Source organism: Protobothrops mucrosquamatus, unplaced genomic scaffold (assembly GCF_001527695.2).
Source record: "Protobothrops mucrosquamatus isolate PMUCROS unplaced genomic scaffold, P.Mucros_1.0 scaffold1118, whole genome shotgun sequence".
Lineage (NCBI taxonomy): Eukaryota > Metazoa > Chordata > Lepidosauria > Squamata > Viperidae > Protobothrops > Protobothrops mucrosquamatus.
The window spans coordinates 56,462-71,333 of NW_015387336.1; the positions used below are offsets into that span (position 1 = coordinate 56,462).

The following is a 14,872-nucleotide window of genomic DNA, read 5'->3' on the forward strand; positions in this document are numbered from 1 at the left end:
GTTGTTCAATATTTGTGCATTTCTGTCATATCAGTTATGGGCAGTGCTGCATTTTAGGAAAGCATCAATGCACTTTATATGTCTGTCTTTTTCAGGAACAAGCCAAACAGCTAAGGAAGAGGAACTGGGAGGCATTAAAAAATATTCTGGACAATATGGCTAATGTTACTTATTCTACAACATGGTCAGAGGCTCAGCAGTATCTGATGGACAATCCTACATTTGCAGAAGATGAAGAACTTCAGAGTAAGAATAAATGTGTTTTACCTTTCTATAAAACAAATCAACTTTTGAGTGCAATCGATAATAGCAACTCATCTATTAAAACTGTTAAATCAGAGCCATGATTGAGGGCTTCTGCCATTCCAGAATAAGTTTACTTTTCCATTAAACCACCCTCTCCAGTCACACTCTCAAAATCCTTTCCAAAGAGTTGGGATCTATCCACCGTGCATTTGAGCAGTGTGGTAGGATTTGTATAGAATTGCGTAAATATTTCCCCAAAGCTGCCTCTTTCAGCAAAGCCTGCTTCCATTGGTGGAGATACATATTTGAAATCCACCTATAGAGATACAGTTTTAAACTTGCATCATGAATAAACACATTTATTTGTACTGAAACATTATTTTGTTCTGAATTAAGAAATTAGCGTAGGATGAGCGTAGAAATAAATATTTGTGTTCACTTTCAAAAAGGAATCATGAATAAATCTTACCAGTACATATGAATAAGACAACTAGGCAGGCATTTTCATTTAGTTTTTAGAACCTCTGTATCATATAATTTTTGCCTTCAGATAACTTTTGCCCTCATAGTTGTATGAAATAAAACAATTTGTATTTTTTCATTACCATCCTAAAAAAAGATCCCTAAGTTGAGAACATAGGATTTAGATTATAGATGAGGTTATAGAATAAATTGCGTGTTTATAATTTTGGAATGTCACTTTTAATCCTGAAGCCAGTTGGTTAAAGAATCCAGTCCTCAAGTTTAAGGCTGAAAGCTGTTTTTTGTTGTTGTTTTTTTGTATACCTCTTAACTGTGCTTTCCAACTAAAATTGCTTCTGATGTGGTTTTTTGCTAAAATTATTATATTCTGAAATCAGTTTGTAAAGTAGTGACCACTTGTTCGTTTATTTGCATAAGACATTTCCTTTAAGGTGGCTGTTCTGGACAAATTGGTTTACTTCAGATACAGAGACACAATAAAAATGAATTGTGCCACTTTGATACAGATCCTTTTGTATTTATCTGCCTTTGCAAGTCCATGAATCAAAACTGAAAAGACTCTATTTTATATTATATCAGATGTTCTGAGTGTTGTGCAAGTGCCATTTTAAAATTAGGCCACTTTGGGGGGCACCTGGCATTATCACTGTCAGGGTCAAGAGAGTTTTGTAAAGCTTTATATTGCAGTGTTTCAGCACCCTATTTAGTGTGACATAACATTAACTAGTTGAATATTTACAAGCATGAACAGGAAGAAAAACGGCTTGCGCCTAAGCTTGGGGAAGATCACAAACCAAAAGGATTTGTATTTTAAGTGGCATATTATTTAATTCCATAAAAATATATTCCTGTTTTTTTAGATATGGATAAGGAGGATGCCTTGATCTGTTTTGAAGAACACATAAGAGCACTGGAAAAAGAAGAGGAGGAGGAGAAACAGAAAGGCTTACTCAGAGAAAGGCGACGACAGCGAAAAAACAGAGAATCTTTTCAGGTTACCGAGAAAATGTTAAACTTCTACTTAGTACCAACTGAAGAGCTTTCAGCTATTTTAAGTTATCAGCTGGATTTAAAAAATCAGCAACTGTTCTAATTCTGAGTGCAGAAACTAATCTCCCCAAATCTTGTACGGCTTCTAAACATTGTGAACATTTCAGTGATCTCCCTTCTTTGTGTGGAAAATTTCTTCCAAGGTTAAAAGCTGGAGGAAGAATGTTGGGCAAGAGAAATTTTAGTAGATTGGAAGAGCTGACTGATTTGTCATTCACGTTAGAAGTTTTTTGTGCTTCTTGTGAGATTGTAAAAAAAGGACGGCGTCTGGCTTTTTAAAATTTAATTACAAGATTCCCCATTTTCCACTTTTCCTCCAGATATTTTTGGATGAGTTGCATGAACATGGTCAGCTGCACTCGATGTCATCGTGGATGGAGTTGTATCCAACGATTAGTTCTGATATTAGGTTTACTAACATGCTTGGTCAGCCTGGTAAGTATACCCTCTCTTGTTTGGATAACGTGTGTGTGAATATTTTTGGTCATTTCTGATATTGCTAAGAAAAAGGAGCTCTTTGAATAGAGAGCTCTTGACCCATATAAGGTTTTTTTTTTCCCCTCTTAGGTTCAACAGCACTGGATCTTTTCAAGTTTTATGTTGAAGATTTAAAAGCCCGCTACCATGATGAAAAGAAGATAATAAAAGATATCTTAAAGGTGAGGTAACATAAATTCTTGAATTCGGAGGACGAGAGTTTCTAATTCAGATTTATTACATTTATTTTAAAATCTGGAGCTAGTTTTTTAAATAGTAGGATTGCATTACAAGTTTTTCTTTCTGGGGAATTCCTCTATTTCCCAGTATTAATCAAAGCCATTGTATTGCAGGATAAAGGATTTGTAGTTGAAGTGACGACTCCTTTTGAAGACTTTGTAACGGTCATCAGTTCAACGAAGAGAGCTACCACATTAGATGCTGGAAATATCAAACTGGCTTTCAATAGCGTAAGTTTGATTTTAAAAAGTCAATAACTGTTAACACCATTTGATATGAAATGTGTTCAGTGTTATAAATTGTTACTAGTTTCCAATTGGTATTGTTGAATCTAAAGTATAACTTGTTCCTCAGTGATGAAATATGTGCTCAGTCGTCTATTTAGGCAACGCCAGATCTTGGTTTAACATTGAAATTCTAATTCTAATGCATTTCAGATACAGGTAGTCCTCGACTTACGACCACAATTGAGCCCAACATTTCTGTTGCTAAGTGAGACATTTGTTAAGGGACTTTTGGCCCATTTTACAACTTTTCTAACCACAGTTGTTAAGTGAATTCAGCTCAGTTGTTAAGTTAGTAACATGGTTGTTAAGTGAATCTGGCTTCCCCCCCCCCCCCCATTGACTTTGCTTGTCCGAAGGTCACAAAAGGGGATCCCACGAGCCTGGGACAGTGCAATGGTTATAAATATGAGTCAGTTGCCAAGTGGCAGAATTTTGATCATGTGACCTTGGGGACGCTGCATTGGTTACAAGTGTGACAAATGGTCACAACTCACTTTTTCCAGAGCCGTTGTAACGTCAAACGGTCACCAAATGAACTGTTGTAAGTCGAGGACCGCCTGTACTAGTCTAGCGGAGGCCCAAGCCGGTGGCCCCTGTTTGGTCTGAACAGCTAAATGAAAGTTTGCGCAGACCTCTCAGGCCAGAATTTAATCTGAGACTTATTCTTGCAATGTCAATCCATTGTTTTGTAGATATATGTGAACAACTTCTATGTATGGCAAATGATAAGAAAAGCGTTTTGCACTGACATTGCACTATGGCTTTCTCCCCCCCCCCTTTTCCCTGCAATATTCCTTTCATTTAATGTCTCCCTTTGAATCTGTGATGCAGCTGTTAGAAAAAGCAGAAGCCCGTGAGCGTGAGAGAGAGAAAGAAGAAGCTCGCAAAATGAAACGAAAAGAGTCTGCTTTTAAAAGCATGTTAAAACAAGCAACACCTCCCATTGAATTAGATGCAGTCTGGGAAGATGTAAGTAAGCTCTTTTATTTTTTCTTTTATTTAAAAAATTAAAGAACTTTTTGCAACTATTTTAACTATTAAACCTATGACCTTCAAGAAATGTGTTGTAATCAGTAGCAAATCTTTTCCAAAGTAATAGAGGAATGATAATAGAAATCGTATCAAGGGATGTAAGTATTTTAAAGAATAATACAGAGAAACAATAATGAATTGGATAAATTCTCAGTGCAGCTCTTATATAAAAGGCTGACAGGTGTGTTTCTTTATGAAGTACAGATTTTTTTAATGGTCATAGGTTTAATATTCATAGAATAATATTGTTACTGCTATTATTGCTGGAAACAAAATTTTGTTGCTGTTGTAATAGTTAATGCCACTTTATGAATTGCTATCCAAATCCTTAACCTGAATTAATGTCATACAAATGAATTCATGCTTCCATTTTCACCAAGGAATCCTTGTGTAAGATGCACATACAATAATAAAAAAAATTACTAGCTGCGGGAAAATTTATGATTACCTTATAAAGTTCCACTAAAAAATGAAAGACAAGCTCTGGATGTATGCAAACAAATTCCTGTGAAATGTGGATTAATTAACAATTTCTTTGGTGACATGTTTTAAAAACCAAAAAAAATTTCTTTTTAGGAATACATTGCTTCATAAATTTGAGTTACTGATATAATTCCTTTTTGATATAGATTCGGGAGAGATTTGTAAAAGAGCTAGCATTTGAAGACATCACTTTAGAATCAGAGAGAAAACGGATATTTAAGGATTTCATTTATTTACTGGAGGTAACATCTGACATATCAGTTAAACACAATGTTTTCTAATAGATTTCTACAAATTCTCAAAGAATGGGTTACTTTAATGTTCGCTGAAGAGTATCATAGCTACGTTGATACAGCTGAAACTGGTGGACATGAGAAAGATCTTCAAAGGGCAGCTGTGGGTACATGTCCAGAAAAATGGGGGGATAAAGGGAAGGAAAAGATGGGCCTGCCAACTTCAGCCAAGGTGTTGCTCAGCGGTGGCAGGAAATCATAGAACATGTTCTAGGATGGGTAGGCAACCTTGCCCTTTTTATGACTTGTAGACTTCAATACCCAGAATTCCCGAACCAGCCATACTGACTCAGGAATTCTGGGAGTTGAAGTCCACAAGTCATAAAAGAGCCAAGGTTCCCTACCCCTGTTCTAGGAATAGGCCAGTCCTTTATTCTCATGCATGATTTTTACCTTACACATTAGTGATACTTTATATTTTTTACAATAACACACCAAATAGTGACAGGGGTCATTTTAAACCCTAGGACTATATGTCACTTTGAGCATACTACCGATGATTGGTGCTTGTCTTCATGAGCTCTAGGGTTGTGCAAATTCTTCAACAAAAAAAAAGGGTGCTTCAGAATTCACTTGGTGCACCTGTTCTTCAGCCACTAAAACAACCGTATCTTTTTCTGCACTGGCACAACTATCTCAGAAACTGCTCTTGGCAATTCTTGGTCGTGCACAATCATTTCTCCACCACCATCCACCCCCCACCCCCCAAAAAAAGATTGTAAGAGGATATCAGCTAGATTTATTCCTCATCATGCAGAGATTGCTGAGGAAAGGGACTTAGGAGAAGTTTCTGACAGGCTGCGGCAATGTAATAGTGCTGAAATTTGTTCCAGCAGAATAGTTGTTCTCCTGTCTCTCTCCTAGTAGATTTGCTGAGACTCTGTGTGTGTGTGTGTGTGTGTGTGTGTGTGTGTGTGTGTGTGTGTGTGTGTGTGTGTAAGATTGGTTTCGGAAAGTATTTATCTCCAGTGGCTGCTTAAGGACGAGCAGGCAGTGATCATGGCGCAGGTGGCTAGATTCTGCCCATCAGCACTGGGGATTCGCCAGAAACATAAAATAAACATTTTAGATCTTTTTAACAATCTTTTATAATCAATTTTATTACGTGTTTTTATCCAGCATTAGACTATAGTCAAATGTATTTTTATTGACAGGTCAGTACGATTCAGTTCTTCTGACGCTAGCTAGTTTTTTTTATGCTGTCTGTAAAACTAGGCAGACCTTGGTCACCCATTGATTACATCACTAATGGTAATATATTGCTATGTTTTCTTGTGTTGGTTCTGTTTCGTTTTGTTTTATTTGAATGTTTAATTTATGTGTTGGCCTTCGGCTGTAATAATAAATTGATTTGATTTGATATAAGATTGGAATAAGGTCTGTGTAGACCAGGGGTAGGCACCCTTGGCTCTTTTATGACTCGTGGACTTCAACTCCCAGAATTCCTGAGCCAGTATGGCTCAGCTTGGAAACTCTCCCTTTCCCCTCAGCATGGCTGGGTTGAAGTCCACGAGTCATAAAAGAGCCAAGGTTGCCTATCCCTGGTGTAGACCAAGGGAGGTTTTTGATAGCTTCTGTTACTGCTTCTAGGTGAGTGAGGCATGTACTATAAGAAAGCAGCACTTTGATTACCAGATGTTTCAAAGTAACCATTCTGATTCTTTTGATGTTGCAGCATGAGTGTCAGCATCATCATTCAAAGAACAAGAAGCATTCTAAAAAATCGAAAAAGCATCACAGGAAGAGGTCTCGCTCTCGTTCGGTAAGGTCTTTGATAACATGCTGCTGGGAACTTATCTCAAAAGTTACCTTTACAAGCTTTTGTATGTTAAGCATACTTTTTTATTTCTCTAAAGGGCTCAGAATCCGAAGATGACGACAGCCATTCGAAGAAAAAGAGACAACGCTCAGACTCGCGCTCGGTTTCTGAACGCTCTTCCAGTGGAGAATCTGGTATGTTTTTTCTTTTATATCTTCTCCAGGAAAAAAAGTGGTGCTAAATTTCAGCCGCTTGATTTCCATTTCATTTCCTAATTTGTTTTGTATTAATAGAGAGGAGCTACAAGAAGTCAAAGAAACACAAAAAGAAAAGCAAAAAGAGGAGACACAAGTCTGTGAGTATTGTTTTGCATCTTTCGGTATGATCAGGATTTTCAATATCTTCAATCTTTTAGGTTGTAAATAGCAGCTATGCATCTGTCTCGGAGCTTGTTAGTGTGATCAGCAAATGTATGTATTTATTTATACGTGCAATTTATATAACTGCCTGTCCCGCTGAGGTAGTGCTAAGCAACACGCAAAGATTAAAAGCAAAAAAATCATAACATTAATAGTGAAATCAATATTTTAAAAACGTGAATGCATCACATGCCCTAGTTGGAAGAACCACAGGGCCATCCCAGAGGGCAGCCACAGCAACAGAGAAGGGATGACAGGGTCTGTAATATGCCAACTCTGCTCATTCTGGTGGGGTAAGAGAGATAGGCGGCCTAATGCTCTAATGGTTTATACTGCACGAAGGATTAGTTGTTGTTTTTAAAAATGAGAACTTGGATTCTTGTAGACCTATTTGCAATAGCATTATTGCATATTTAGGTTGATTGTCACCTATTTCAGCTTACACATTAGTAACATAGAGGACTAAGCAGTATCATTTTTATAATGGTTGGCCAACTTCAGCCTTGCTTTTTTTTTTCTCCTCCTTTTGTGAATTAGAATTTCAGTGAGCCAGTACTTAATAGGTCAAGTTACTGATCAAAGAGGAAAAGCCAAAATTCATACTCTGGTTGGCTTGACTTGGTATCTACTGTTAAGATAAACTTCAGGATTTGATGTAATTTTGAAGAATTAGTGGAAGGTTTAATCCAACACAGTTTTACAGTATTAAGTTTGGAGCACAGGAAAATTGTTTAGACAGATTGATTCAGAGTACATTGCTAGAGAGTTCACATTTTAGAAGAATCTTGGGGTGATACACTGGAAATTGCAGTAGATTGCAGATTGTAATTTATTGTTTTTTTATTTATATTCTTTATTTTACTTTGCACAGGATTCTCCGGAATCGGATGCAGATCGAGAAAGAGACAAGAAAGAGAGAGAAAATGAAAAAGAAAGAAGTAGACAAAGATCTGAATCGAAGCATAAATCACCACCTAAGAAGCGACCTACTAACAAAGATTCTGTAAGTTTATTTTATCTTACCAAGTTCGGCATATTAATGGTTGCAACATTTCTGAATTATACGTGGTTTATGGAATTCCGTCTATTTCCATTCCACAACCACAGTTTACTTTGATCCTATACAAGCATCCCATGCAACCTTTGACACTCTTTGATATGGCTTGCTGCATGTGCCCTGCTTAGAGTATGTGGGCACACGCACAAACACATAGAGTTTACTTCCAGCAAATTGAAGAAAACGTATGAATGATGCTAGGGAGGAAGCTTGCAGGAATCAGCCTGCTTGCTGCTCTCTGCAGGCAAATCACTCTCAACACTGTCTGCCAGATAACTGTTTAGAAGACTCTGATAATGCAGTTGGTAACACAGCACACCCTCTCTGCAAAATCCCTTTCCCACAAAACACATCATCCCCCTGTTTGATGGGCTGGATAAAGTGCAATTTGCACGAAAAAGGTCATTCTGGCATGTTTTTTCTTCCCAGCACAATCCTGCACCAAACAGCGTTCGAGTACACGAAACATCAGAAGAAGTGGATCAGATTCGGGTAAGGCCAGATACATGGCATCTGGGTGTGGCGTGGATGGGGGCAGGACGTGAGAACAAAAAGAAGTGAAGTTCGCACATCCCTTTTTTTTTTTAGAATGCATTTTTTTTAAAAATCTGAGAATATTTAGTTCAGTATGTTTGAACTGTCAATATTTGGAGACTCGACGAACTCTGTTAAATCAGAGATTTAATCAAAGAAGAGGAGCAGATTAGAGCCTCAATTTACACAGGCATTTGCCAAAAATGAAATTACTGTAATATTTTTTATGGCAACATGTATTAAATGAGATTCATCTGAATAGCTGAAATGCTTATTATAACCTTTTAATTAATACATTTTTACATTCAGAAGGGCACCTCAAAATAGATGATGATAATAATAATAATGATGATGATGATGATGATGATGATGATGATGATGATGTTACAAATGACCTAGATGAATCATGACCTAGCTGAAAACCTGACATGAAAGTTTTGCATAGTCTGTTGTATATCTAATTATCAGAAACAATGTTTGCTTGAACATAGGAATACCTTTCTGAGGTTAACTTAGATTAATAGTTTGGGATGTGGGAAGGAGTTTGCAGTGTGAAAGTTATTTGTAAGACATTCATTTAAAAAAAAAGAAAGCTGTCAGAACCTGGATAAGTAACAGTCCCCAGCTGATCTTAAGTTGATCTTGATAGCTAACTAGGCTCAGTCTTAATTCGTGCATAAATAGGAGTTCATTTGCAGACTCTTTAAGTTTAAATTGAAAATTCTAATTATCAATGTTTCCAATTGATCGTTTTAATTTTCCTTACCTCTTGGGTTGAGGATTCAAAGATCACCTGATCTGTTTCATCTGGCTGTGAAGTATTGAAAAACTTGATAAACTTTGATTTAGATGACTGAATGAGAATTAAGCAAGTTGTATTTTTAATATTTAAAATTGATATTTAATAATAAAAGATCATGAATCTTCATCTGAGACAACATAATGATTTAGTGTTATGCCAGTAGCCATTCCTGATGGAGTATTTGTAAAAAATACCTTATGAACTGCCTTGGGGAACACACAAAGAATATCATTATTATTATTTTTAAAAAACGAGTATTGGATTGGATGTCTATCAGTGTCAGTCTGCTTAATGGAATGGATTCTTCTGTTACTGTATCACAGACTGATTTTGAGTGCCAATTTTGGGTAGGTGCATTTGAAGGTGAGTAGGAAAATAGCATCAGACTGCTCACAGTGTTAGATGCAGCCTTCAAACTGCTTCATAAGTTCTGTGTGTAGCCAGATCACCCCTTGATATTCTCCATTCGCATAGCAGGAAAATATATTTAGTTTTATCACAGGGTTTTATAGAAATAATTTTGCAGCGGATCTGTTTTTTTCACTGTCAGGTATGAAATCTGCATTGCCTATTGGTAACCAAATTTCATTTCTTTTAATATGGAATATGTGTGTAGCCCAATAAAATCAACCCCAGGAGATGAGAGTTACGGGGTGGGCTGGGCAAGAAAGGCTGCTGGTTCCTGATCTGAAGGGATTGAATTCCTGACTGTATTCAAAGGTGAATCAAACATTTGTGATTATCTGTTTGCAGGGTAATTGGGATACCTCTGGTAGTGAATTAAGTGAAGGTGAACTTGAAAAACAAAGGAGGACCCTCTTGGAACAACTGGATGAAGATCAATAAATATTTATACCAAATATGTTTACAAATTTGATTTAATAAAGATATAGATGACTAATTTCAGGAAATGGATTCCAATGTTCTGAGTTACAGTGGCATAAAATGGTGGCTCTTTGGTTCTCTTGCATAACTAAATAGCTGAAATATTTGACACAGGTAGCAGTTTGGCAAAGACGGTGAACATTCAGGATTCAACCTGAAGTCCTATTTCTTATCATCTAGATAACCTGTATATATATATATCCCCCCCATCCCCCATGTACCTTTTCATTCTTCAGACAGCACATTAGGATGAGCAGAGACGCTTTTTTTAAAAAACAACAACAACTTTAAAACAGTGGCTTGGGGAAAGTATTTAAGCCTTTCAGCCCTCTCATCTCTAAAATGGCTCACACTTGAAAGTCATTAACTTTTTTTCCTTGTCAAAGAAGGACTCTAAGCGCAGGGAGCTGGTGCACCTGTTCCTCCTGGAAAGAAACTTGGTAATTTTCTTGCGGTTCCACTTTTGTTGAGTTGTTACTACTTTTTCAAAGAGAGGAAAGGAAGAGGGAAGATGGGGTTTTTTTTTTCCTTGTTTTGGTTTATGGTAATCCAGGAACCAGTGTTGGGTTTTTGAGAGTTACCCTTCTGGCCAAATTGATGATGGTGATTTCTATCGAACACTGACTGTAGGTTGCAATGTATACAAGAGTTTTACTCAGAGCTTAATTTTTAGTGTTAAGTTTTAAAACTGTGAAAACTAGATGATTGATGGAAATCCTATTAGGCCCTTAATTACAAATCTGGTAAAATAGGCTTACAGAATATCATAGCTATCGCTTTTATTAGAGGAGAAAAATCTGGAATATTTAAAAATAAAATGGGCAGAGGGCATCGTTTCAACAAATCACAAAATCAGACTGTAAATTAATTGCAATATGTTGCCTTAAGGACTTTCCGAAGAATGTACCACCAAATTTTGAAAAGCAGTTGCAATACTCTTGTTTAGAAAATCAATGTTGATGTAATATTTTTCTTTTAAGATATGTTGATCTGATGTTTAAAACTTGTTTTCCTTTCATTCTGTCCTCTTCCTTTGTACTAAATAACTTCTATCTGACGTTGATTTGATTAAGTACTATCTACCTATTCATTCAGGAGTATTGACTACTGTGGTACAGACTAAAATCTTTCTGATTTGAATATTTTTGTACATTTTTATCACTTATTAAACCTTGTCTTCTAGTGTGTACTAGTATTTTTCTGTTTTATAAAAACTTATGTAAAGTTGGCACATATCAATTTTACATTCTCTCACTTGTTACTTTGAAGATTGCATGTTCGAAATACAGTTCTCTAGTATAGTCGTTCTAACGTATGTTTAATCATAGCAACAGAAAAGGCCCTCTTCAGGATCTATCATGGCATTAACATGGAATATTTTATGTGATTATTTAATATAATGATGTTACTTCAAAGTTGATTTTTCACTAGAGTAATTATAAGTCTTGATATTTCTTCAATTTCCTAAGAAATAAGATTTTTAAAATAGGTTACATAAAGTCAGTCATTCCGATTACATATATTAAGTAAAAGTATGGTCGTTTGAACCAGTGGTCACATGAAAGGTAAAAAAAAAGTCAATCAGGCACTTCTATTACAGCCTCCTTCAAGACAATGTGAGATGTGAATGGAAACAAAATCTTCCCCTTTTCAGCAGATGTATCTCCTGCAGTTCAGTTGCTTCAATAACTCTTCGTGATATACTCCAAACCCATCTTTGCTTAAGATGTAATCTGATCATTTAGTGACAAATTATATATATTTTTTCTCATCCATAGCTTCAGATAAAATCATAGTATCATATTCAGAAAAGGACACGGTACTGGGAAATATATTGTTGCATAATGATGCTATCTTGATTCTAGTGATAAGTTGTAATTATTCTCCAGGTTCTGGATCGTTGATGTAGAACATAATGGAATTATAATATATATTTTGCTAAACTTGTTAAAAACTATTTTGAAAAACTGTAAGTGTTGTTAGCTAGTTTAAAATTCCATAGTAGTAGCAAACAAGAGACGGACAAAGAAAACCTCCATTATACTAGATGGCGCATTGTGACTAATACTCAGGTTTATATAGAGATTAGAATCCTATCCCAGGAAAACAGATCAGAGTTTCTCCCTCCCCCACCCCCATGCAGTAGTATTTATGTAAAATACTTTTATTACTTTGCATAATTTACATGAAGGAACATGTTTCTAAGTAAATATTAATTTTTAAAGCATTGTCTTTATTTTTCCATTAAAAATAAAATGCTATAAATATAATACTGTTTCCTAATATTTCTCCATATCTATGCAGGTTACATGATAACTCAAATTTTCAGTTTATGGAGACATGTAGAAACGTGTTTTGGGGTTCCCATTTGAGTAAAATGTCTTCTAACCTTTCAAAAGAGATGAGCAGAATCTTCCCTTTCTCATATATGGAAGTTCTGTTGTGGCTCAAGGACATTCTTAACGGATTATTCCTCCCACTGTGTGCCAGGCAGGATCACTTATGACAAAATCAGCTTGCCAGTATTTTGGTATCCTGCCTCTACCCACAAATTCCTAGAAAAAACTAATATATATATCGGAAAGTTCTATAGTCTCCCTGGACACATCAAGAAAAGTTGGTGACTGGGTTTGCCATTCCTGGACATGGTTCTGTAAGAGAAGCAAGGACTTGCTGGAGCAGATTGCTCTCCTACTTGCCCAAAAGGCCATATTTCACAACTGCACAATAGACAAGAAGTTAGGTTTCTTGCATCAATAGGATTTACAGGAGTCAGTCTCTGGGAATCGAGGAACTCAAAAGATTGAAGGAAACTGGAACATTCCTTACAGCACCACAACAGGGCCTGGCATCCAGGTTTCTATAGTAGTTTAGGCAAAGAGCCATTCCTGTGCTTGTCCCCTTGGATCCCAGTGCGCCCTCAATATTCTGAGGCCCTACAAGGTGACTAGCCATTCAAGGAACCTGACTGCATGGTCAAGGCCATGGTGGCCACCATCTTGAAGATATCCGAGAGAGGGAATGGCTTTTTGCTCTTCAGCACTTACCAACAAGCTAATTTGATAAGAGAAAAACAATGACTCCTAGAATGCTGGGCATAGATCCTTGAGTATGAAGTCAGGCTTTTATAATCCAGAAGGGAAAGCTATTGCAGGAGATATGGAGGTATGTAAGAAACTCAATCTCAAAAGAGCCCAATCCATTTTCCATTGGCCCACTTTCAGATTCTGGGTAGCCCCAGTTTTTCTTGGAGTACTCCATACAGCATTTTGGTCCCAGAAATATTGAGTGAGCAAAGTAAAAAAATATATTCTGCTGCATGTTCAAGTCTGGTAGATGCTCCAGTAGCCTTGTGATGTCACTGATTGGAAGAGAACAGCTAATAACTCCTAACATCCATGCAGTGGGTGTAATGGTATTCTTTGAGAAAGCTCATGAGACCAATATTTTGACAATCAAAGAAGTGAGGGTCACATTGTATTTAGCCAAAAAAATTTTTGGAGATGACTTCCAAAGAACTAGTGACAGGCTGCCAAGGCAAATTGGCCAAGATTGGAATCTCCATCACTATCCTAGTGTAGTGCCAGTTCTATAAAGTTCTCCATGCCAGGAGACTTATATTTTAAAATCTGGAACAAGGCTAAGTCCCACTCTATTTGCCTCTAAGGGCACCGATGTCAGAAAGACTATGTTTGTCCTTCTGTCCCAAATGGAAAGGTGGGCAACATATTAGCTCCTTCCCCCATTCTCATTACCCCCTTTTCATTCCCTATTTAAAATTAGCTACAAAGGAATCTAGCCCCCACTTTAGTAACCTACCAGCTGTTTTCTTAATTACAGGTATTTATGTGACTGAGCAAGAATAAGATGCATATTCAAGTAAAGTGGTGATGTTCTAGTACATGGGTGTCAAACTTGTGTCACGTGATGTGTCGCGATGCATCGTGACTTTTTTTGCATTGCTGGAGCTGGGGTGGGCATGGCCTCCGTATGATACAACTGGCCCATGGGCTGGCAGTTTGAGACCCCTGTTCTAGTGGGTTTCTGTGCTCTTAACACCGTGATGGTGATCCTATGACACATTTGTCACAGACGATGCCACATTTTCAGTGACATGAGAGCATTCACCAGCATCAGACTATTGAAAACATGCCCCTTTCTTGTGCTCTTTTTGGAAGCTGTGCAAGAATTGGATGTGCTCTCACATGGCCTCTGGCCCCTCCAGAAGGTACATGAGAGGGTCTTTGAAAATTATGTGAGAATGGTGTGTGCTTTTGCCTTGTTTTTGGAGGCTGTAGAAGCTGAGAAGAGCATTCTCCAAAGCTGCTTCAAGAAAGAAGGCCTGATACAGCCTTGAGTAGGCTGCAGGGGCCTATCAACAAAAAGAATACCACATGAAGGTAAGCAGTTTGTGGCAAATCATGGGGTATATGTGTGTAGGGAGGGGCAATTTCACAATTCCCTAAGACACACACACTTTGGGAAATAGTGCAAGGTAGACTTTGTGAGTGGAAGTGGTGGCACAAGGATTGAAGCTGAGACCTAGACTGCTATTTCAGGCACAGCCTCAGTGATGCTACTGTTGAAAGAAAAGTCTTCATCAGGGTCCAGTCCAAGCCGGGAATAAACAAAATGGAGACTATTTTAGAAAGGTTATAGTTTATTGAAGAGCAGAACCAGACAGAAATGTGGCTCTGGGAAAGCTGACTACATGTTGCTGGGAGTGGTGGGTTTTTATACCTTCTTGGGCTTTTGTGTTTGGAGTTGTTCTTGTTTCTGTGTCATGAACTTTGACCTGAGGTTCAGTGTGCCCTTTTTGTATTCT

General features: G+C 37.2%; 1 protein-coding gene across 1 annotated transcript in view; it reads left to right on the forward strand.

Moving 5' to 3' along the window:
* The window catches only part of PRPF40A (pre-mRNA processing factor 40 homolog A), a 34,696-nt gene extending 23,466 nt beyond the window's left edge, over window positions 1-11,230 (forward strand). Inside the window, exons 15-27 of the mRNA XM_015820316.1 lie at window positions 96-246; window positions 1,590-1,723; window positions 2,100-2,214; window positions 2,347-2,438; window positions 2,610-2,726; window positions 3,615-3,752; window positions 4,445-4,540; window positions 6,267-6,353; window positions 6,448-6,544; window positions 6,644-6,705; window positions 7,641-7,772; window positions 8,256-8,318; window positions 9,916-11,230. Of these exons, the coding sequence (XP_015675802.1) occupies window positions 96-246; window positions 1,590-1,723; window positions 2,100-2,214; window positions 2,347-2,438; window positions 2,610-2,726; window positions 3,615-3,752; window positions 4,445-4,540; window positions 6,267-6,353; window positions 6,448-6,544; window positions 6,644-6,705; window positions 7,641-7,772; window positions 8,256-8,318; window positions 9,916-10,008 (1,377 nt within the window). The 3' untranslated portion in view covers window positions 10,009-11,230. The remainder of the gene's footprint in view (window positions 1-95; window positions 247-1,589; window positions 1,724-2,099; window positions 2,215-2,346; window positions 2,439-2,609; window positions 2,727-3,614; window positions 3,753-4,444; window positions 4,541-6,266; window positions 6,354-6,447; window positions 6,545-6,643; window positions 6,706-7,640; window positions 7,773-8,255; window positions 8,319-9,915) is intronic.
* Window positions 11,231-14,872: the final 3,642 nt, after the last annotated feature.